This window comes from Panthera tigris, chromosome D1 (genome assembly GCF_018350195.1).
Source record: "Panthera tigris isolate Pti1 chromosome D1, P.tigris_Pti1_mat1.1, whole genome shotgun sequence".
Lineage (NCBI taxonomy): Eukaryota > Metazoa > Chordata > Mammalia > Carnivora > Felidae > Panthera > Panthera tigris.
The window spans coordinates 15,157,688-15,181,348 of record NC_056669.1 but is presented as its reverse complement, the minus strand read 5'-3'; the positions used below and the strand labels follow the sequence as shown (position 1 = coordinate 15,181,348).

The 23,661-nt window shown below is 53.7% G+C and overlaps 1 protein-coding gene across 1 annotated transcript in view; it reads left to right on the top strand.

Moving 5' to 3' along the window:
• DSCAML1 (DS cell adhesion molecule like 1) overlaps window positions 1-23,661 on the top strand; it is a 347,848-nt gene that overhangs the window by 319,566 nt on the left and 4,621 nt on the right. The window contains exons 19-29 of the mRNA XM_042958957.1: window positions 1,448-1,603; window positions 8,860-8,999; window positions 14,300-14,453; window positions 16,791-16,908; window positions 17,276-17,439; window positions 17,684-17,782; window positions 18,465-18,653; window positions 19,110-19,397; window positions 20,884-21,039; window positions 23,313-23,343; window positions 23,472-23,590. Coding sequence (XP_042814891.1) covers window positions 1,448-1,603; window positions 8,860-8,999; window positions 14,300-14,453; window positions 16,791-16,908; window positions 17,276-17,439; window positions 17,684-17,782; window positions 18,465-18,653; window positions 19,110-19,397; window positions 20,884-21,039; window positions 23,313-23,343; window positions 23,472-23,590 — 1,614 coding nt within the window. The remainder of the gene's footprint in view (window positions 1-1,447; window positions 1,604-8,859; window positions 9,000-14,299; window positions 14,454-16,790; window positions 16,909-17,275; window positions 17,440-17,683; window positions 17,783-18,464; window positions 18,654-19,109; window positions 19,398-20,883; window positions 21,040-23,312; window positions 23,344-23,471; window positions 23,591-23,661) is intronic.

Below are 23,661 nucleotides of genomic sequence, written 5' to 3'. Positions count from 1 at the left end.
GCGTGCTTCCTCTTTTCTTTTTTCTTTTTTTCTAATTTTTTATTTATTATTGAGAGACAGAGACAGAGCATGAACCTGGGAGGGGCAGAGAGAGGAGGAGACAGATTCCGAAGCAGGCTCCAGGCTCCGAGCTGTTAGCACAGAGCCTGACCCAGGGCTCAAACCCACAAACCGTGAGATCATGACCTGAGCCGAAGTAGGACACTTAACCGACTGAGCCACCCAGGCGCCCCTTGCTTCCTCTTTTCTAAGCCTGTAATCTTCCCTAAAGTCACCTGGGTTGTTGGCCATACTGTCCTCTTTTGGGGTCTTTCTCTGGCTCCGGTCCTGGACAGGAGTACCCTGGTTTCTGATTTCCTAAAAAGAAAGGTCCCACTGTTCAGGCTTCTGAGGTTCCCCCTGCACTCACCTGGAGTTGCCTCAGGCCGGGCGCGGTGTTCTCATGCCCCTGGCCCCGGGCAGACTGTTGCCCTCCCCTGGCCAGGCTCTCTGCTTCGGGCTCTTTGCCTGCACCGGGTCCCCGGTGAGGTGCTGGGGTGGGTTGCAGGCACCTGTCTCCTACGAAGCCCTTCCTCAGCCAGTGCGTCTGGGCCCATCTTTTGGAAAGCCCGGTGGTCCCAGTGGATGGCTGTCAGCTCAGGAGCCTGTCTCTTTTTCTCCTTCTAAGACCCTGGTCTTCCCGTGGGACCCTCTCCCTAAACTCGTCTTCCGTCTATAGCAAGTTCCTTGGCAGAGTCAGATGACGGGTCCTCACTGAGCCAGAGGAAGGCCCGGCCCTTCCTGGCGGGGGCTGTCCCCTCTACCAGCCTCGCCCAGGTTCTCTGTGTGGGTGCTTCCTGGGGAGGGTGTCCCCAGCGGTGGGGAGAAAGGTGTCCCCCGCGGTGGGGAGAAAGGAAGGGGCTTAGCCGCTCACAGACACCACTGAGCGTTCAGGGTGCTGGCCCAGGAGCAGTCAGACACAGAGGAGGCAGCCTCAGCCTGTCCCCCGTCATCCCAGGGTAACACACTGCCTACTGACCTGAGAGCCGAAGGAGGCCCTGGGACAGCAAAGAGGAATGGCTGTGACCATCCCACCTGGCCTAGGCTCCCTTCCAGGAGATCCTTGGCATCCCTCACATGGAGAGGGGAAGGGGAGGAGGGGAAAGGTGCTCAGATGGAAAGGGAGAGCATTAAGCTCAATTTGGTACGAGGTCAGCTGGGGCTGAGGCCTGGCATATGCCGCTCGCCCCAGTTGGGCCGCTTGCGGAGACACGCGGCCTGGGAGCAGTGCCCCAGACCTGCCCCCGGGCGCCTGAAGGCGGCGGTCCCCCCGGTCGCCACTACTGTGGAGTCGAGGTCTGAGCCCAGTGGAGCTGGCCCGACCGGAGCCCAGGCTGGCCGAGGGCTGCGGCAGGGGCCCCAGGCCCGGCCGGCCTGGCCGCGCCCCGACGCTGCTTGTCTCGGGCAGAGTGGGGCGAGATGCAGAACATCACGACGACGCGGGAGCGGGTGGAGCTGCGGGGCATGGAGAAGTTCACCAACTACAGCGTGCAGGTGCTGGCCTACACCCAAGCCGGGGACGGCGTGCGCAGCAGCGTGCTCTATATCCAGACCAAGGAGGATGGTGAGTCCCCTCCACTGCGCCCAGCCCGGCCTCGGGCCACCGGCCAGGCTCCCTCCCCGCCCACCCCGGACCCGTTGCTGAGCACTGCCCAAGGGGAAGGGTGAGAGCAGGGCACTGTCCTGTCTCCTGTCCCCGTAAGTCATTGCAGGGTGGCTTTGAGCATGCTGGGGCCCCGCTTTAGGAGAACACAGCTTACCGCAGGCGGCAGTGAGATGCTCTGGGACTCCCCACTCCCTTAGCTCCCCTTGCAGCCCTAGGTCGGAGGCCAGGTAAAGTCTCTCTTCCCACCCCCTCCCCAAGGGCATCCTTTTTGTGGCAAGATTCTGCCTGGTTTCTTCTGGATACGGATGGTTGGGGTTGGGGGAGGAGGGGGAGAGGATCGTCACTGCACACGTCTCAGGTTAGGGGCGTGGCAGAGGCCCCAGAGTGGTCCAGGCCCTGGACTCTGGCATGCTGGGGAGGCTCTCAGGGCGAGAATGGGATGTGCCTCCATTTGGAGCTGTGATCTCCAGGCCCTCCACCCTGGGGCAGAAATGGAGGAAAATAAGGAGCCAAAGCTCAAGGGCAGAATGACAAAGTAAGGAGGTGGGGGAGTGGAGAGCCCAGCAGAGAACAGGGTGGGAGAAGGGCCACACTCCCAGCCAGGCCCAGAACTGCCAGGGGGCCTCCTTCATATGGAGCGTGTCCAGCAGGTGCTGTGTGTGCCCACGAGCAGCTCTGGGCTCCTGCTGCCAGCCTCTGCTCCCTTCCTCACGTCATCCCAACACCGTCACTTTTTTTTTTTTTAATGTTTACTTATTTTTGAGAGAGTGCGAGTGGGGGATAGGCAGAGAGAGGGAGGCACAGAGTCCGAAGCAGGCTCCGGGCTCTGAGCTGTCAGCACAGAGCTGGAAGCGGACTCGACCTCACAACCTGTGAGATCACGACCTGAGCCGAAGTCGGACGCTCAACCGACTGAGCCACCCGGGCGCCCCATCACTTAGCTGATTCTTAAACCTTCTGAGGCAGGTGCTATATTTTAAAAGAGTTTCTGTGAAGAGGGGCTGGCACCAATGGGCGCTTAAACTGGCCAACATTGCCGTCATGGCTTCCTACCCTCACTGCCTCCATTTTCTCAAAGTTCCCACAGTCTGGGCTCCCCCTGTGCCACTTGGCAGAAGGCCCTGGAGGGTGAGAGTTGTTGAGAGGAGGGTCTCAGGCTGGGTCTGATGGTAGACAGCTTCCCAGGGCAGCCCAGCACTCGGGGAACAGAGCAGTTTAATCCAACTCCCCACTCTCCCTAAGCCCTGCCCTTCTCTCAGATCGGCCCCCTCCACGCCGTAAGCTCTGAGCAATTAAATATTTACCAACCTGCCTGCCCTACTTTTCCTGCCATTAATCCCCCCATCAAGGTTTCCTGGGACGGCTCCAGGCAGAGCCACCTGCTCTTATGTGGAGACCAAAAGGGGACTGTGCTCAGAGCCCGGCCCCTTCCAGAGCCTCTGCACCACACACACGGGCACCTTCCCAGCCTCCAGAGAGGAACCACTGGGGCCCCCAGACTTCTTGCAGCCTATTCTGACGCAAGGTCTGAGCCATAAGCACCTCCACATGTTTCACAAAGGTAAGGGATTCCCCACAGCGGAACCCAAAGTTCCGAGGAGCTTTCAGCCTTTCGATTTAGAGCTGCCTGCAGAGGCTCACAGGGATGATCGCGGGCAGGGAATGGGGCCCTACCGTGAGGCTCCGCAGAGCGGAGGGGCTCCCGTGAGCGTGGCAGAAGAAGGGTCCCAGCCCTGCCAGTTATCGGCAAGTCACTTAACCTTTCTGAACCTCAGTTTCCTCGTGATAAAATGGGGACAGTGATGCCTCTTTGGGTTGTCCCAAGAAGCACGTTAACTGCAAAATCCTTTCTAAAACGTGCAGTGCTAGCAAACAGCAGGTGTCTAATGGCTGCCAAGGTGCTGGCAGTGAAGTGACTGCTTTGGGAGGACCCAGGCACCCCGGAGAGGCTCAGTGCCCCCCAGAGGGAGGTCCCCGGGCCAGAAGGAATCCACTGTCAGATGAGGTCTCGTCAGAACAGCGGCCACACTTGACATGTGTACCACATGTGGTCATAAGCATGGCTGAGCCTTGCCAGTAGCCCTGTGAGGTACGTATTATGTCCATTTTAGAGGTGAGAAAAGTGAGGCATAGGGAGCTAAAGCAACTTGCTGAATGTCACTCAGCTCCTCGGAGGCAAATGAAGACCTTCTTGCCTCCATATCCTCTATTCTGTAGGAGACAGGAAGCTTTGGGCTGTGAGTAATACAAGTTAAAGAAAAAAAAAAAAAAGGTTTCAGAAGTAAGTGGATTTATTATCACACGTAACAAGAGGTCTTGAGGAGGCAGCTCCACAGGGTTGGTTCACTCCGTGGGCCCCCGTCCTCGGCACGTCACCTGTTCCTCCCGCGGCTCCCGGCATCACGGCAGACAAGACCGAGTTCAGAGTCGGAGAAGTGGCCTCCTCCTATGGGCCTGCCTCTCTCGGGGAGTGAATAAAAACCGGCCCAGAAACCCCTCCTCAACAGATTTATCCTCATGTCCCATTGGCCACCCTGGGGCAACGTGCGTCTTGCGAAGCCAGTCACTGAAAGGGGAATGGAATGACCGCGGCTGACTTCCCCCGAGTATGGTGAATCCCCTGGTGGAGGTGATGGGGACGGCTTTCTCTGAGGGACGGAGGGGCATGGGTCCCCAAGGATCAGGAAAGAACGACAGCCGATGGGCGGGCAGACAAGCGGGCACTACACCAGCCCGGCCCCACCTCCTCCAGGTTCTCCAATTGTGTCGATGGCAGTTATCACAGCTCTTTCCGGCTGACTTGGGAAGCAGACAGGCCCGCATTCTGGCTCCAGCTCTGCCATGGGAGCTTGGACGAATAGCCAAAGACACTGTGACTCCCTACCTACCTCCCCCTGCCTGCTCCCCTCCCCACCCCACCGCCAGCTCAGGATTTTGCATGTTTCCAAGGAAGAAATGAGCAGGAAAGGTAGAGAAAACCAAAAATAAAATGAAAACAAAGTCAAATAAATTCAAGCTTATTTCTTTCTTTTTTTTTTTTTTTTTTTTTTTTAATTTTTGAGACAGAGAGAGACAGAGCATGAACAGGGGAGGGGCAGAGAGAGAGGGAGGCACAGAATCCGAAGCAGGCTCCAGGCTCTGAGCCGTCGGCACAGAGCCCGACGCGGGGCTCGAACTCACGGACCGTGAGATCGTGACCTGAGCCGAAGTCGGCCGCTTAACCGACTGAGCCACCCAGGCGCCCCCAAGCTCATTTCTTACGTCCGAATCCCCCAGTCTGTAACTTGGTCCCAGGCTGACTTGACTGGACTTTGCTGTTCATGAGCAACAAAGCCTCTTGCTAACACCCCAACTCCCCTGGGGATACCAAATCAGAGTGAAGGCTGAGCTGGCTTTTAAACCATTTTAAAGATATTTAGCCAGAGAGGAGGCTTGACTGGACCTGTGTTGCAGGAAGGTAACCCTCACAGAAGCGTGGACGACAGATGGCAGGAAGGGGCTGGGGGTGGGGGCAGGGATGAGGACTGGCCTCAGAGAAGCCTGTTAGAACCTGTGGGCATCCAGGCAGAGAAGCAGAAGGTGTGTGCTAGGGAGGCAGGAGGGGAAGGTGGAGGGAGAGGTGGAGACAAGCTCAGAGAGACGTGTCAGAGGCTTTACACTTCCAGTAACGGTGGACTACGTGACTCAAACCCACTCTCCTTCTTGCTGAGAACACTAGGAAATCCGGATAAAATATTTTTTAAAACACCTGCTTGAAGGCATCAGAGAGCTGGCAGGAGAGTGCAGAATTACTGGGCCAGGATCCAAGGGAGAGTGGAGGCCCAGGAGGTGAGCCTGGCATTTGGAACTGCGCTCCCCGTAGGGGACATTTGCCGAATCTGGACGCAGTGGCTGAGAATCGGAGCAGCACTAGAAAGCCGTGGATTGGAGTCAAGGGCCTGTTGGGGCAGGCGGGTCCCTCTCACTTTGAGTTGAGACCATGAGGGCAGCACTGTAGGATTAAAGGTGCACCAGAAGTACACAGCCCAGCTTCAAATCATCTCAGTCCTGGAAGTTAGAGTAAGGTAACCCCAGATTGCAGGTCCCTGTCAGAAGCAAACACAAATTCTCCCTTTAGGAAGATTACATCATCTGAGGCCTCAAACTATTTCTACAAACAATTTTGCAAATGATGTGTCTGGCACCCAGTAAAAAACTATGAGGAACAACGTGAACAAAAGCAGGAAAAAAAGAAACAGATAAAAGAAACAGACCCACAAAGAGTCCAAACACAGGTTTTAGCAAATATGAACTTTCAAATAGTTATTCTTAACAAGATTGAAATTTTAAGAGAACTGGAGACTATCGAATGGAAAATCTAGAAACCAGAGTAACTATTAACCTGAAATTAAGGACTCGGTAGATAGATTTAATAACAAATGAGACACAGCTGGAGAGATAACTAGTAGACTGGAAGGCAGATCAGAAGACCCAAAAGCAGCTCAGAAAGACAAACAAACGGAAAACAAAAGAACAAGTCAGAGATAGAGCAGTGATTTTCAAACTTGACTGTGCATACCAATCCCTTGGGGGTCATATTAAAATTCATATTCTGATTCGGTAGGGTCTAGGGCGGAACCTGAGATTTTGCATTTCTAACATGCTCCCAGGTGACGCTTCTGCTGACAACTGGACCACATTCTGAATATCCAGGGCACAGAGGATGTGAGAAGAAGTCCCGAAGAAGAGGAGAAAGGGAAAGGGGCAGAAGATAAAACGCCTGAAAACTTTTCAGAGTTGATGAAAGACATCCATCCCCAAAGCCAAAAGCACTGCAGACTCCACAAGCAATAACTTAAGGAAGTCCGCACCTAGGCTTATTGCAATACAGGAAACGCAAAGGGAAAATTCCTAAAAGCAACCGAAGCGAAAAAGACCAGTTATCTTCACAGGACCAACAATTAGATTAACCGCTGCTTTATCAGAAACAATGGAATAATAAAAACAAGACAAGAAACAGTAGAAGCCGCGGAAGTCAGAAAACAATGCAGAGGTATAAAGTGTGTAAGGAAAATAGTTGTCAACCTGTGATTTTATGCCGAGCCAAAATACTCTCCAAGATTAAAATGAAATAAAGACGTTTTCAGACAAAAACTGAGAAAATGTATCACCAACATACTTGCTCTAGAGAAATAGTAAAGGGTATTATTCCTTAGCTAGAAGGAAAATGATCCCAGCTATGAGTTCCATGACGCAAGAAGCAAAGAACGAGTAAATGGTGAATGTATGAGTAAATCTCCATTAATACTGACTGTGTAAAATGATGATGACAGTGATATCATCTTGGGGAGAGTCTAATATCTGTGTGTGTGTGTGTGTGTGTGTGTGTGTGTGTGGCTAAAATATACAACAAAGGCATAGAAATTGGTTAAGAAGTTTGAAGTCTCTTGCATTGTCTGAGAGGAAAAAAAAGGTGCCAGTTAATGTTGTTAGGCTTTGGTAAAGATTCACGTTGAGTAACCCCTAAAAGGCTGTCTAATAACCAATCTAATAAAGAGGGGGAATAAAATATTTTTTAAAAGACTCAATTCAAAAAAAAGAAAAAAGCAGGAAAGAAAATAAAAGTATTTAGTAAGCTGAGGTATTTAAACCCAAACATATAAGTGATTGCATTAATGATAAATCAACTAAATTATTCAATTAAAGGATAAAGACTGTCAGACTCATCCAGCAATGAAACAAACCCAACTATGTGCTGTTCACAGGAGACACCTAAGACATAAAGGTAGAGAAAGGTTCAATGTGAAAGGATTAAAGGCATCATTAGAGATACAGAAAGACACTCTGTTAGGATAAAAGACCCAATTTACTAGTCAAATACAACAGTTTCGAATTTGTAGTGAACCTAATAACATAATCTCAAAATATAGAAAAGCAAAGACCGACAGGACTACAAAAATAGACAAATACACAGTCGTGGGGGAGATATCAACATACCCCTCTCGATTACTGCTGAGAAAAGAAGTGAGCAAGGACGGAAAAGATCTGAACCTGAGTTAGCACACCAGCCAGCCCCAGTGGCCACCCGTGGCCCCCTGCACTCCACAGCATACAGAGACACTAGCAGAAGCAGGATATCAGGGCCGTAGCTGTGAGGGAGGGCTCAGGCCCCTGGATGGATGGCCATGATGGATCATCATTTTATTTAGCCTAGAATTGTTGACCACTTACTAGATTTTTTTAAAAATCACAGTAGATGCTAGAGCAAAACTGATTATTGTCACCATTTATTGTCTTCTATGTGGCAGGCACTGTGCCAGGTGCTTTATTTTAATTAGTACTAACTGTCTCTACAAACCTTTAATGTGGTTGTTATTATGTCCATCATCTATATGGGGAAACTGAGACTCAGGGAGGCAAAATGAGTTGAGTAGGATGCCATCACTGTCCTCAAAGGAGCATATAAAGCTCCCAGGAGGGAAGACAAGTGCACAGCAATTCAAGGGACAGATGAAGGGGAGCTGAAAACAGGAAGCTTCCAGTCTCCCAAGCAGAACCCTGGGACCCAGCTGGGCCAGGCAGGACCAGAGATGGGGACAGTGGGAGGGCAGAATACATATGAATTGGTATCCCCTTAGGATGAATATCCCGGCCAATTCTCAAGTAGACTTGCCCTCCTAAAAACAGAAAGGGCCTAAACAGCATCCCAGGGGCAGTGCCCTGGGCACATGGCAGGAAACCCTGTCACCCATTTGGCTGACACCAGCCCCTGACCCTCAGGACACAGTCCACTCTGTGAGTCCATGGAGCCCCCAGCCTCAAGGAGCTCACAGGCCAAAGAGCAAAGTGACCAGTATATATGTTTGGTCTGTATACAAGCTAGTAGTTGAACGTTGGGAGAGGAAGCAGGTTAAGTTCCTAGGGATCAATGTGAAATCCCCATGGGTTCTGTTTCTCTCTTGAGTGTCCTAAGTCCTTGGTTCTGGCCAAACAGTTTTGAAGCTGGCCCTTCCTAATGCCTTCATCTTGGAAACTTTGTTACAAGCCCCAAATGATCACCTTTCTCCTTACCTGTTTGCCATGCTGGAACCTCCCCCCTTTAAACCATGGCTCAAGGATGCCTCCTCCAGGAAACTAACCCAGATTGATCTGCCTCACTCTCCCCACCATGTTATTCTTTCCCAAAGGTTAACCTCCTCCCTTCTCCAAACTGACCTGGCCTTCTCCCTACTTAGTTCCAGGTCCCCCTGCAGGCATCAAAGCTGTCCCTTCGTCCGCCAGCAGTGTGGTTGTCTCTTGGCTCCCCCCAGCCAAGCCCAATGGGGTGATCCGCAAGTACACCATCTTCTGCTCCAGCCCTGGGTCCGGCCAGCCGGTAAGTGGGCCCAGTGCCCAATGATGAGAGGGACAGGAGAAAGGGAAAAGTACCCTGAAGACCAGCTGGCTTCCGGGTGAAACCCGGGGGCTGCTTATGTCCATGTTTCTACCTAAATTCATGGATAAGAATGGGCACTGGTCACCCAAGAGCAGCTGAAGCCTTACCTGGTGCCCATCTTGGGTCAGTCCTCCAATCCAGGGGCTGCAAAGTGGTCACAACCCCTGGAGGCTTCTTTGAGTCAGGCGGTCACCACCAAGCAGATGTGAAAGGGAGAACAAGGCCTGGGCTCTTCTGGTCTTCTGGTCTGGCTGACCAAGGAAGGTTCTATCAGGCCCCAGAGCTGGTGACTGGGGCCTGCCTGGTCCATGGCCTCTGGAAATGAATCACGCTCCAGCGTGAATGGTCTGGCCTCCGAGGGCTGCTGGAGCTCTGCCCTGAGCAGCCTCCTTAGCCTGAAGCCCACTGGAGGGAGGAGGAAAATGGCAGACAGTAGAAGGAAGGCAAGGGCATCTCTCTCTGGGCCAGGGCTGGGCCTCAATGCTGGGGAGAGGACTCAGACTTCAATATCTGCCCAAAGCTGGGAGTACAGTGCAGTACTATGGATATGCATATCCATAGACTATGCCTATCCATAGTATGCATCCTTCCCTCTACCTTTCCCGATCTCCAGCCTCTCCAGCACTGAGTTCTGCTGGGGGGCTACTCTGGAGCACAGCCGTTCTAGTTACTTGAGCAGGTGCACCTGCCCTCAAGGGGTGTCCAGTCTAGTGGGGAGGGGGCGGGGCGCACCAGGGGTGTGCGGGAGTAGTAGCCGGGAGATGTGCTCAGGACATCTCAGGCAGGCAGCAAGGAGCAGGAGGTGGCCAGCTTCCCCCTCCACCAGCAGCTTGGGATGGGACAGCAGCCTGAGCATCTGCGGATGAGCTCCTGGCAGCCAGGAAGCATCTCTAGCTCCGCTCTGCTCTCCTGTGGTCTTTCTGAGTTACCCTCTGAGCAGTTGGTGGCCCAGCTCCGTACCAGTGAGGCCAGAGTTCTTTTGCCAGAGGAGAAGCCCAGAAATGTGGGCTTTTTAGTGACTCTGCGTCCTCCCCTCCATCCTCACGGCCACCAGCCCATATGCAGAAAAGTGCACATATCGTGGGCGTACGGCTCCATGACATCTCCTAGCACATTGGGCAAGCAGCACCCAGAGCAGGGAACACGACATCAGGACACCCCAGAGGACCTCCTTGTGCCCCTCCCGGTCACCACCCTTCCCCTGCCAGGGTGACGACCATGCTGACTTCAGATTAGTGTTGCCTGTTTATGTCCATTATATAAGTGAAGTTCATACCATTAATCTGGCTTCTTTTACTCAACATTATTTTGAACTTGTGAATTTCCTCCACACTGTTGGGTGTGGTTATAGATCATTCACTCTCACTTCTGTATAGGTTTCCGCTGGGTGCGTGTATAGAATTGTTTCATCCATTTCACTACCCATTGATATGCATTTGGGTAGGTTCCAGTTTGGAGCTGTTCCTTGCGGCACTGCTGTGCACACCCATACACGTGTGTACTGTCGGGTGTGTTCCCAGGAGAGGAAATGCGGGGCCCTGGGGTCTGGACATTGAGAATGCGCTGCCATTGTTGGGTGTCTGTGCCAACTTTCCAATCGATGTTTTAGCCGTGCTGTCTGCCCCTCCTTCCCTTCTCCCTCTGTTCCCCCACCCCCACACACATCCTAAGCTTATCACCATTCTGGATGCCCGTTGTGCCTTTTCCCAGCCCACGCCTCTGCCACTGCTGACCCCTGCCGTGGCATGGTCTTTATCCTCTGTCATATACTGAATGCGTTTGATGGCAATTAGCTGCTCACTTCTCTGTCTCCTGTGCTGGTCCGTGGGGCCCTGTGAGGACAAGGGCAGCATCTTTTCATCTCTGGGTCCCCCAGCTGCCAAACACTGTGCCTGGAACATCATTGTCACTAAATGCATGTTTGATGAATGGATTACGAGCAGCCTGGCAATTGTAAAGCCTTAGACGTTGGGCAAGTTTCCCTTCATGAATTGATGGGAGAGGGTAGTCATTCTCCAGCTTGGTTTTGTGCGGTCATTTCCTCCTCCGACAATGAAGCCTTTCAAATGAGTGCTGCCTCCTCATTAACTCAGGCTTCACGAGCCCCCAGAACGGAGCTCCTGGGTCCCGTGCCCTGCTGGAGACCCTGGGGCCCTCCCCGCTTCTCTTCATGTCCTGAGCACAAGCACATAGGAAGCTCCTCTCTCCTGGGGATGGTTCCTATCTGACAGTGGCACACAGGCGCCAGGGGGCCTGTGCGATGAGAACTTCATTCAGTTCAGCCACCTTATAGAGGAGGAACTGCCCTCAGCGAGGGACCCAGACACCTGACCACCACATTGTGTGATGTGTGATGTGTGAGGTTACCGCTCTGCACAAATATACTCCAAATTCCAAACAACTGCACTACAAATTCGCTTATGAAAGAGACCTAGGAGTGAGCGCTGGGGGTGAGGACACAGGCGTGTACATGTGACAGGGCAAAACCACAGGTGTGAGTGTGAGGTTAGAGGCAATGCACGTGAGTCTAATGTATGCACACGTACTAGAGTGTGGAACCCTGAGAATAGACGGGAACCGCATCTGGCGTGGGCTCCCGCAAGTTATGCCCTTGGGGGCAGCCAGAACTGCAGGGAGTCCCGTTAGAAATTGTACCAAACGTGTTCATACACTTGTTGTTTTTCTCTGATTCTCAAAATGATGCAATTTTATTGTACAAAATTCTGTAAATACATAAAAGAATAGACAGGAGAGTAGAAATTACTTGTACTCATTCCCTGAAGATAAACGCTGGCAGTGTTTTGGTAGATAGCCTTCCAGCCTTTGATCTGTACGTATATTATGGGGGGGGTTTTAATAAAAAATTAAAATGAATTTTTACATAATGTTATATAATCTGTGTTTTCCATGTAATATATCTAGGCACTTTCCCACACCATCACATACTCTTTTCAAACATGACCTTGAATGCCCATATGTATATAATCTATTTAACTAGTGCCCTCATTATTCTTTCATCTATTTTCAAATGTTCAACATTGTAAATAACATGTCATTGAACATTCTTCAGATAAGTCTTTATGCACATGTTTTATCATTTTCTTAGGTAAATTTCTATGGTAATTCCTGAGTCATAAAGAATATGGATATTCTTTTTTTTTTAACGTTTATTTATTTTTGAGACAGAGAGAGACAGAGCATGAACCGGGGAGGGTCAGAGAGAGGGAGACACAGAATCGGAAACAGGCTCCAGGCTCTGAGCTGTCAGCACAGAGCCCGACGCGGGGCTTGAACTCATGAACCGCGAGATCATGACCTGAGCTGAAGTCGGACGCTTAACCGACTGAGCCACCCAGGCACTCCCAGTGATGTGTTTTTAAAAGCGATTTCAGGAGATTCTTGGGGAGCCCAGGTTCAAAGGAAGACCCCGGGATCTGGATTCGAAGCTAACACCTTCAAAGGGAAGCCAAACCTTTCCTGTGTAGACACAAACGTACGCTCACGTACACACTGACACACAAGCACGCACATTCGACTTTTCTCCACACGTGCACATGCACACCTCAATCCTCACGGAAGAGTGAGCCGGGAGAAGAACGCGTCCCAGTTTACAAAGGACTCGCCCAGCCCTCGCCTATTTGTGCCTCTCTGTAACCACACGGGGTAGGCAGAGCAGTATCGCTTTCTTAGTTCACAGAATAGGAAACCGAGGCCCCGGGAGCCTTGAGAGAGAAAGGTGTATGAGCTGTGAGACTCACACTTGGTAAGAAGGGCAGGCGGGTGTTGGAGCCAGTACACCACCCACTTCGTGCACAGACAGGAACTACAGGTACCCGCACGGTCCCCTGGGTGCCATGGCCTGCAAAGACTTCCCAAGTACCAGGGCTGAAGGTGGCTTTGCACCTGTCTGCAGCAGGGACCCCCCTGGGTCCAAGGCCAAATCTCCATTAGGGAGGCAAGAGGGAGACTCTGCCAGGGAGCTCTATGCGTATTGAGGAGACGCCTGTGCCTCCTTCCTAACATCTCCCTGCAGATGGCCTGGGGCCAAAAAGGATGGTTTCTCCTGCCATAAGTCATCGGGCCCCTCAGTCCTCCCGTGGGGCACAGAGAATGTCCCTCTGTGACCCCATCTCTATCTGCAGGTCTGTCCCTCAGCATGTGGATGAATGCGTCCACGTGTCCGTGTGCGTGTGAGCGTGCATGTGAGCATGTGTGTGCACGATCCCGTGACTGCAGAGATAACTAATTATTAGCTCCCTCTGGCCTCAGGGCCCCCCATCTGTTCCGGGGGCTGCTCCCCCCTCCCTAGACTTCTGCCCTGATTTCAAAGAGGCCCCAGTGCTGCCCTCCTTTCCCTTCCCCGCGGCTGACCAAAAAATAAAATGAAAGTCAGCCCCATCCCGCCTGGACCAGGGAAGGGGCTGACAGGAGGTCTGCAAACTAGCGCTTATCAAAAGCTCCTTCTCAAATTCATTTCAATATCTGAGCCTCTGGTTTCCAAGGCAACATAATCTTTTCATCAAAGCAACTGGTAAAACCACTGGGATCCGATATTGTTTTGTTGGCAACTTGTCAAAAGTGTCATTTGGTTAAAAAAAAAATTTATAGATTTATACAACCTACAAATATATACGGTGATCTATACCACTAATAATCATTAATAAAGTGTTGTCCCGTGAAGCTTTCCGGGTTCCGTCTCCCACCCCTTCTTCCCCCAGACGGTTTGCTCCCGCAGAATGAAGGAGTGGTAATTAGACGGCGGGGCGGGGAGGTGGTGCGGAGCCGGCTCGGGCTGGGGGCGCCCGTCTACAGCCCTAATAAGGCAAATGCGGTAATTTAGTTTCTTCCCAGAGACTCCCTTTCCCCGGGGTCTTCCTGGGACCCTCCCTCCTCCATTCTCCCTTCTCCGGACTCCCTCCATCACTCACCCGAAACACTCACATCCCCTGACCTGCAGCCACACTTGCCAGGGTCTGGGTCGGCCAAAGAGGTAAACCGAGGCTGGCCCAGCACCACGCCAGAGAAGGCCCACGAGCCCCCAGGGCCAAGCCCGGTGCAGACTCTGCTCACTGTTGCTCCCAAACCACAAAGGGCGAACGAGGCAGGATCCTGCCTCCTCTCCCCACCCCCCTGACTGGCCCACCCCCCTACTCTGAGCCCAGGTCCCCCGAGGAAGGTTGGGGTTGGAGGCTGGAGGCCCAGGAGGCTGGGTTTTACACTTCTCTGCCCCTGTCCCGCAGGCTCCGAGCGAGTACGAGACGAGTCCAGAGCAGCTCTTCTACCGGATCGCCCACCTAAACCGTGGGCAACAGTACCTGCTGTGGGTGGCCGCCGTCACCTCTGCCGGCCGGGGCAACAGCAGCGAGAAGGTCACCATTGAGCCTGCGGGCAAGGGTAAGCGGCGCAGGCCGGAGGGGAAGAAGCGGCCAGAAGCCCCCTTCTAGAATTCCGGCTCTCCCAAGAGAGGGGGTGTCTCTCTCCACCCTCTCTGCCACCTGGCCGAGAGGAGCTGGCGGGCCACCCGCCTCTGTCCCGCATCCGCCAACACTGGGCCTCTGCTGCCCCCTGACTCCCAGAAAGCCTTACAGCACGCTCCAGGCCGCGCAGCTACTCAGGGCCCGGTGGCATGGAGGGCCCCGGTCCCTCCTCCAAACTCGACTCCAGGGCTGAAAGAAGGGACATCAGCCTCGCTCCCAGCTCGAGGCAGAGCCTTTGTCCCAAGGCTCGGCTCCTCCAGAGGGGGCGGTGGCAGGGTACGCGGCTTCCACGGGGCCGAGAGCCATAAAGGGAGCTTCGTCGTTTCAAAGCCTAGAGGTAATGCCTCTGATGGCTGATTCACTCGATGCACGGACACTTAAGAGAGCGCAGACCTAGGAGGCCCTGGGCTAGATGCTGCACGCGGAGTTTGTTCTTAGGGAACACCCCCATCGAATCCCTGGCCTGGGCAGAAGTATGGCATGAGGGCATATGCACCCCCGCGTTACAGGGAATGACAGGTGTGGGGCCCCGGCCCGGGAGCAAAGAGGCAGCCGCACAGCAGCTGATGTGCCCTCCGTGCAGACCGCAGGCCATGGGATCGACCCGCTGCCAGCCCACAACTTCAGTCCTCTGCCTTGGTTCTGGGCCTCCGTGGGAAGGCCACCTTCCTCTCGGGCCGGCCTCCTCCCTCAGCCACCTGAGTCTCTAGCCCTGGGGCCCTGGGAACCCACCCCAGCCACGTGGCAGCACCAGGCCTGGAGCTCTACAGCGTTTGGTGGCCTGGTTAACTTAACACCTGTGACACGGCCCGGTGGTCTGAGAGGGACCTGACGCGACTACCCTCTCCGGGTGCCCTTGACGTCTTTGCCTTTCTTGCTTTCCGTGAAGCCGCTTGTGCATCCTGGTGCTCCGAGCGTGCTCCTGTCAACCCCGGGGGACGTTCCTTTCTCCTCCGTGGCTGTATGTTACTGCCAGCCCTGTGTCAGTCTACATGCCTGCTCCCGGTGACTCCGTCCCTGGGCCGCTGACTCCCACATCGGTGTCCGTGGGACACTTGTATATCTGGGTGCTTCCCAGTTACTCCACGCGGGCGACCCCAGGTTCAGTGGGAGCGAAGTATCCCCGTTCCTCCTCCTCCTCCTTCCGTGTGCCTGGTCTCTGTGAGGGCACCAGCACCCAGCCGGCATCGGGCAGTCGTCATCCCCTCCCCCTCTATCGCTTCCTCAAAGCCAGGTCCTTCCCCGAGTCCTGCCGGTGCTTCCTGGAGCCCCTCACCTCTTGCCCCACTTACATCGGCTCCAGCCGCCATCTTGCCACTGAGCCACGTCCTCTGCCAAGCCATCCTCTGCCGGCACCGGGGCTTTATCTGCAACCCTACTTTGAACACGTCACTACTTACTTATCGGCTCCCAGTGGCTCCTCATGACCCCAAGAGGAAGTCCAGCCTCCTTGTTCTGCCGACAGAGCGCCCCCCCCCGCCACCCGCCGCCCATGCTTCTGCTCCTACTCACCACCCGTCCCCCTTCACCCACCCTGGGCTTTGGTCACGTCAGAGTATTTGCAGACCCTCACACTTCCCACGGGTCCCAGGCCTCCAGGCCCCTACTCGGTGCTGCTGCCTCTTCCCACCATGACTCTCCTTCCCTGCACAGGGCCTTCCTTTTTAGCCTTCAAGATTCAAGGTAAAGCTTCCAATTCCAGAAGCTTCCCTGGCTGTCACCTCCACCACCACCGAGCTGGCGGAGTCCATTCTTCCTGTGGGTTCCCACGGTTACTTGTACCTATCCCTACCGTAGTATTCTCGACCCGTGGGGAAAAAAATGTTTTTAAGTTGGGCTCCACGCCCAGCGTGGAACCCATGACCCTGAGATCAAGACCTGAGCTGAGAGAGCAAGAGTCAGATGCTTTACCGACTGAGCCTCCCAGGCGTGCCCCTGCCCCCATAATGATCCTTTTTAAGTGTCTGTCCTGGACAATGTGCAACTCGAGGACAGGAAATAGATCTTCTTCACTGTGTGAGTCTTCAGAGCCTCATGGGAGACCTGGCCCATAGCAAGTATTTATTTGATAAATGTTTGTTGAACCAATGACTCCCATCTGAGCTTGCCTGCACCCACCCCTGCTCCAAGCTCAAAGCGGAGGTCAGGTAGGAGATGGGGGGCTTGATGCGTAAATTTGGGGAGCCCCAAGAAAGGCCGCCCAGTACAGCATTGTGGGTAGGAGTGGGGTGCCCTCACGTTCTCCTCCCCGTAGCCCCAGCGAAGATCATCTCATTCGGAGGCACCGTGACAACACCCTGGATGAAAGACGTCCGGCTGCCCTGCAATTCAGTGGGAGATCCAGCCCCTGCTGTGAAGTGGACCAAGGACAGGTATGTGCGGGACCCTGGAGGGCTGAGTGACCCAAGTGATGGGTGGTAGATGAGCCTTAAAGAAAAGAATCGGGTGCCTTTACCTTCCAGCTGACCAGAGGCCCTGCCGGGTGCACGGCTACTGCTCTCCCAGGAGGCCTGGGCTCCCTGGCTCCCCACTGTTGACGGCTAAGCATCTCCCCTCCCTGGGTGCCCGAAGAGGGCAGGGTTACGGGATATCCCCAGGAAGTGCTGGGCAGAGCCAAGGGCCCTGGGCCGCCTAGCCAGCCTCCTTCTGCTCCCAGCCCTGTGTGCCTCCAGTCCTGAGGGAGGCCCCGGGAAGAGGGGGTGCTTACCATAACCCCTCTCTGCCCCCCCACCCCTGCAGTGAAGACTCGGCCATCCCTGTGTCCATGGACGGGCACCGGCTCATCCATACCAACGGCACACTGCTGCTGCGTGCTGTGAAGGCTGAGGACTCAGGCTACTACACCTGCACGGCCACCAACACTGGAGGCTTCGACACTATCATCGTCAACCTTCTGGTGCAAGGTAAGACCCTGGAAGGCTGGCCCCCCGGCAACCTCCCCAACGACCTGGGCGACAGACCCTCAGTGGGACAGAGGTGCCACATGGAAGAGAAGGCAGGAGGGATGGAGAGAAGGAGCGGGAGCCGGGGAGGCTCCAAGAGGGTGGGAAAGCCAGGCCTTGGCCCTCACTTGCAGCTGGGAGACCCCACGCCCCCGTCATCGGATGTTAACGCTTTGTGGTGAGGGCTGGTGGCTTTCCCTCACAGTTCCCCCGGACCAGCCCCGCCTCACTGTCTCTAAAACCTCCGCTTCATCCATCACCCTGACCTGGATTCCAGGTGACAATGGGGGCAGCTCCATCCGAGGTGAGAGGGGTCTGGATGAGGAGGGGGGGAAAGGGGGAGAAACTCTGGGCCCAGGAGCAGGGGAAGGGCTTCACCCACTCCCACCACTTGGTCCCCATAATGCCCCAGAAGTGATCAATGGCCAGGGGGATGGGCAATTCGGACCAGTAGGAAGTTACCCAAGTGCCACAGAAAGTCACCAGCCTAGGTATCCCACGTTCAGACGGCCCACCCCAAATGCTGCTGGTGAGCTGTGTGAACCTGGAGAGATCTGTTTTCTTCTCTGGGCCTCAGTTCCCAAATCTGTAACAGTAGACAGAGAGTGCTTCTCGGCCTCGAATAAGCACATGAATCACCAGGAGGCTCTTAAAGAATGCAGATTCTGATTCAAGAGGTCTGGGATGGGATCTGAAAAGCCCCCAGGTGATCTAATACCGCTGTCAGGGGGACCATCCCTGGAGTAGCAGGGTCTAAGTAGGGTCCCTTTTAAGCCTCAAGCCTCTGGATTCTGCTCCCTTCCCCACCTTAGCTGCTAAAGAGAGAGCGGGAAAACTCCTTGCAGCTTTGGGTCCAACCTGCATGGGCCCTCCCCCCATCACCAAAGGCCCCACTCTGCCCCTGCCGGAGCCCAGCCCCACGACGCCTGTTGGGGTGTCCCAGGCCCCGCCACGCCCGCCCTGAGCCAGGCAAACCTCCCGGGCAGGCTTCGTGCTGCAGTACTCGGTGGACAACAGCGAAGAGTGGAAGGATGTGTTCATCAGCTCAGGGGAGCGGTCCTTCAAGCTGGACAGCCTCAAGTGTGGCACGTGGTACAAGGTGAAGCTGGCAGCCAAGAACAGCGTGGGCTCCGGGCGCATCAGCGAGATCATCGAGGCAAAGACCCACGGGCGGGGTGAGGCTTAGCGATCACCCAGCTGGGGAGAGATGGGCCCAGGCCATGGGGATGGAAGATGGCTGGGGTAGGCAAGGAGGGCGCTGGGAAGCGGAGACTGAGGGGAGGGGCTTAGCCGCGTTCCGGCCTATGGATAGCACCTTGACCAATCACAGTAGGAGAAACAGGCCCCACCTCCCTGGCGGGGTAGCCGATGGTGACAGCCTCCTCCTTCTCCCCACATCCCTTCCTCCTCTGCTGAGGCCTTCTCTCCAGGTCCTTCCCTCATCCCCCTCCTCCTCTGTCCCCTGGGGCATCCCTAGTCCCGTGTGTGCCAAACGCTGTTCCCCAGAGCCACTGCAGCCCCCCTGACCCAGGGTACTCCTCCCCCCGCGGATGAACGAACCCTCCTCCTCTCTCTCGGTCTCTAACCACGCTCTCTCCCTGTGCCCCCCCTCCCCCCCCCCCGCCCCCCAGAGCCCTCCTTCAGCAAAGACCAGCACCTGTTCACCCACATCAACTCCACGCATGCTCGGCTTAACCTGCAGGGCTGGAACAACGGGGGCTGCCCTATCACAGCCATCGTCCTGGAGTACCGGCCCAAGGGCACCTGGGCCTGGCAGGGGCTGCGGGCCAACAGCTCCGGGGAGGTGTTTCTGACCGAGCTGCGCGAGGCCACGTGGTACGAGCTGCGCATGCGGGCCTGCAACAGCGCCGGCTGCGGCAACGAGACCGCCCAGTTCGCCACCCTGGACTACGACGGGAGTGAGTCGGAGAGGGTGGGAGGGGCAGCACCCGGACCGCGGGGAGGTGTCCCCAGGGAAGCCGGCAGAGAGGCAGACGCATAAAGACAGGACAGACAAATCGAAAAACAGGGAGGAAAAAGCTGGAGACAGGGAAGGGAGCAGCAGACCCGTAGGCAGGCAGGCCGGTGGGCAGGTGCGCCCGTGACCATACAGACCTGCAGACAGGCAAACGGGTCACACTAAGACAGACAGTCTTGGAAGGTGCAGTCCTTGCTCTCTGTTGCTTCAGAGAGATGGAGAGGAATGTAGAGGTGTAGTTGAGGCCCTGCCCTCGGAGGACCCTCTGCTAACATGGTGCATTAGCCAGGATGGGACTGTCTGTGCTGCAGTAACAGATAAACACTAAAAGCTCCAGGGCTTAGCCCAGTAAAGATCTGCTTCTTGCTCTCATAATGCCTTGAGAGGGTTGGCTGGCCACCGTCTTCTAGCTCTGCCATCTTGAATGGGTAGCCTCCAAGGTCACCAAGAAGAGAAGGATAAAAGAGGCACCCCAGTTCTTAACTGCCTTGGCCAGGAGGTGACGCACGTCACTTCTGTTCACACTCTGTTGTCCGGAACTAGTTACCTGATTCTCATCTAACTGCCAGGAAGTCTGGGAGGTGTAGATGAGCACGTGGATGTTTGGTGTCTGCCACGTGGGGCACTTCCTACACATGCATACGCTCACACACACGCATGCACACGCATGCACATCGTGCACACACACACGTGCATGCATACATTAAAGGTACATGGAAGGCTGAATTCATAGAGATCCATTGTCACAAGGTAAATGAAGTCGACCTGTGCGTTAAGGAAATCGAAGAAAAGCAGTAGCAGAAGGGGATGGGCTCAAACAAGGAAGCTTCATGAAGGAGATGGCTCTTATTCAAGGCTTTGAAACAGGCAAAAGAGGGGCTTTGCAGAGGGCTATGTCAGCAGAACTTACTGCCTCTGTGCAGGCACCCAAAGTTAGCAGATACTGCCCATGGGAGGGGGGGATCAAGGAGACAATGCAGCATTGAATGGCTTTGTTCCCATCTGGGGAAGAGACCCTGGGATCCCACTGCTCTGACAGTGGTCTCTCAGATTCCCGCTATCCCTCCCCCATTTTACGAGCTGGATGGGGGCATCTAAGCTCATCTGTCCCCCCTCTAGAAATGAACATTGAACTCCAACAGGAAGGAGACTATCTCTGAAAGACTTCTAATTCTAAAACAGCCCCACGAAGTCATCAATTTCATAATGCAGCATAGAAACTACATGATTGTTCATGGATGTCCTGATCTGACCAGAATTTGGGGGGTGGGGGAGGGCAAAAGGGGAAGGCTGGGGCTCTGTGCCAGGAAGTGGGGGTCAGAATGAGACCAAGGGCAGCAAGAGAGGTTCAAGGGCTACCCCACCTGGAGGACTCTGTATAGATCCTACTCATAGGGACATCTGACTCCCTTCTTCACCCCATTCAGGTACCATCCCTCCCATCAAGTCTGCTCAAGGTGAGGGGGATGATGTGAAGAAGCTGTTCACCATTGGCTGCCCGGTCATCCTGGCCACTCTGGGGGTGGCGCTGCTCTTCATCGTTCGCAAGAAGAGGAAGGAGAAGCGGCTGAAGCGGCTCCGAGGTAGGCAAGTTTCCTACGGGCTTCCCAGGAAGGAGTGTTGGCCCTCAGCCACGCTGGCCACCTTTCATTGGCTCATGGCACCATCTGGGCAAGAGAGTGTGCCTGTGTCTCATTGAAGGGAGAGCTGCTACTCCAATCTTCTGAAACTTTAGTTCTCACTGCTTCCTCCTCTGTGCCCCCAAGACTCTGTGCCTGACCTAACCAGGGCTGAATTTTAGAGGTGCACACTGGTAAAGCCATATTGGTTTAAATATGTAAACATTTCCATGTTAGGGGCACCTGGGTGGCTCAGTCGGTTAAGCATCCGACTTCAGCTCAGGTCGTGATCTCGTGATTCGTGAGTTCGAGCCTCTTGTCGGGCTCTGTGCTGACATCTCAGAGCCTGGAGCCTGCTTCCGGTTCTGTGTCTCTCCCTCTCTCTCTGCCCCTCTCCTGCTTGTGCTCTCTCTCTCTCTCTCTCTCTCTCTCTCTGTCTCTCAAAAATGAATAAATGTTAAAAAAAAAATAAAGAATAAACATTTCTATGTTGTTCCCTTCCACCCTGGATCTTCCTTCTCTCACACAGGATCCCTGCGATTCTTCTAGGAGCTGGCCACTAAAGCATAGACCTGCAGGTGGTCTCTAGGACCTTGCTCAGTTCTGACTGTGTTGCTTCCAGAATGTGTCTGATGTTAAATATTTTGAATATCACCCCTGTCCTAATACATGATACCATAGACTGGCATGAATGGGTCTGATTTACCTTGATTTCCCCAGGGCCTAGTACAGTGTCTGGGACCTAGTAGTTTCTTAACAGATGGTCATTCATTCATTCGGAAAACATTTATTGAATATCTGCTGTATTGTAGATACTTCCATACATTGGAGATATAAAGACGAATGAAAGAAGAGTCCATAGTCCTCATAGAGGACTCCTATGAGTCAAGTCCTCATAGAGTTTAGAGTCTAACATGAGAAGCCAGGGCACAACAGTAGTACAAAAGAGGGAATTACTAACACTGCCTTGTGTGTTTAGGAGTCAAGTGGATGGATGGATGGATGGATGGATGGATGGATGGATGGATGATTGGATGAATGGTTGAGTGATTAATTGGATGGTTGGATGGAAAGATATATAGGTGGAAGGATGGCTGGACAGATGGTTAAATGAAAGGTTCAATGTATAGGTGGTTTAATGGATAGGTGGCTGTATAGATAGATGGAGGAGTAGATAGATGAACGATTCGATAGATGGAAAGATTAATGGTTGAATGGATTCATGTGTGGATCCATGGGTAGGTGGATGGATGGATGTATATTTGAATGGATGGATAATAGATGAATGATTAGGTAGATGGATAGATAGTTGAATGGATGTTTGGATGGCTGGAGGATGGATAGATGGATGGATAGATAGATGGATGATAAGATGGACAGATGATTGTATGACTTTATGGATGTATGGGTAGGTGATTGGATGAATGGTTGAGTAGATGAATGGATAATTGAATGGATAGATGGATGGATGGATGGTTGAACGAGTGGATTGTTGAATGGGTAGATGATAGATGAATGACTGGATGGGTGGGTGGAGAAATGAATAGATTGATAGGTAAATGGATCAATGGTGGATGGATGGATGGATGGATGGATGGATGGGTGGGTGAGTAGATGGTTGGATATATACATGGAGCTAGATTCATTCTGACAGATTAGTTTCATGATTCTCATTCTCCTCAGAGGTCTAATGAATTAACTAGGCCCTTTGCTTCTCTCACTCTTTTTTTTTTTTTTTTTTTTTTTTTGTCAATTCATCCATGGACTTCTTGGGGACAGGTGCCCAAGAGGAAGAAATGAAGTCTCTTGGTTGATAGTCATTTAGGGATGCCCACTGACCACCTCAGCTTCACTCTCTTCTCTTCTCAGCAGACAACTGAGGATGGACCCTCCACTGGTACCCATTCCCAGCCTGCTGTGTTGTCTTGTTTAATTAGAGTCGATTCAAGAAACAGATGGAGCAGTTTACATACCCTCTCCTGTGGGAAGGACCTCCATATTAGATAAAAATCTGAGGAAAGGAAAACAGACCTGAGCCAAACCTCACACCAGGAGCAGTCAGACCTTATTGTGTTTTAGACCATTTTGGAAGCCCTTTCACTTCTCCCTCTTCTTCCCAGGAGACCAGCTCTGGTCCCATTTTAGGGAACTCCCCCACCTTTTCCCCCATGCCTCTGCCAGTTTTCATCCTGCTCAGACTCTATTCTCACCGAGCCCCTCTCTCTACTCTTTTGCAGATGCAAAGAGCTTGGCAGAAATGTTGATAAGGTAGGTGTCACATGGCTGCTTCCTCCCCTGCAGAGGACAGGCTTCTAAGACCCCACTGTCCTGCTAAACCCTCTCCTCCAGCCCCTCATGGCTGCTGAGTCACCCACCACTGGCCCTTCTCCCCACAGCAAGAACAACCGAAGTTTTGACACCCCTGTGAAGGGGCCTCCCCAAGGCCCGCGGCTACACATTGACATCCCCAGGGTCCAGCTGCTCATCGAGGACAAGGAGGGCATCAAGCAGCTGGGTGAGTGACAAGAGCCACAGGCTCTCTGTCCCGCTCTCCCCAGGCCACAACCCACAAAGGGCAGCCACCAG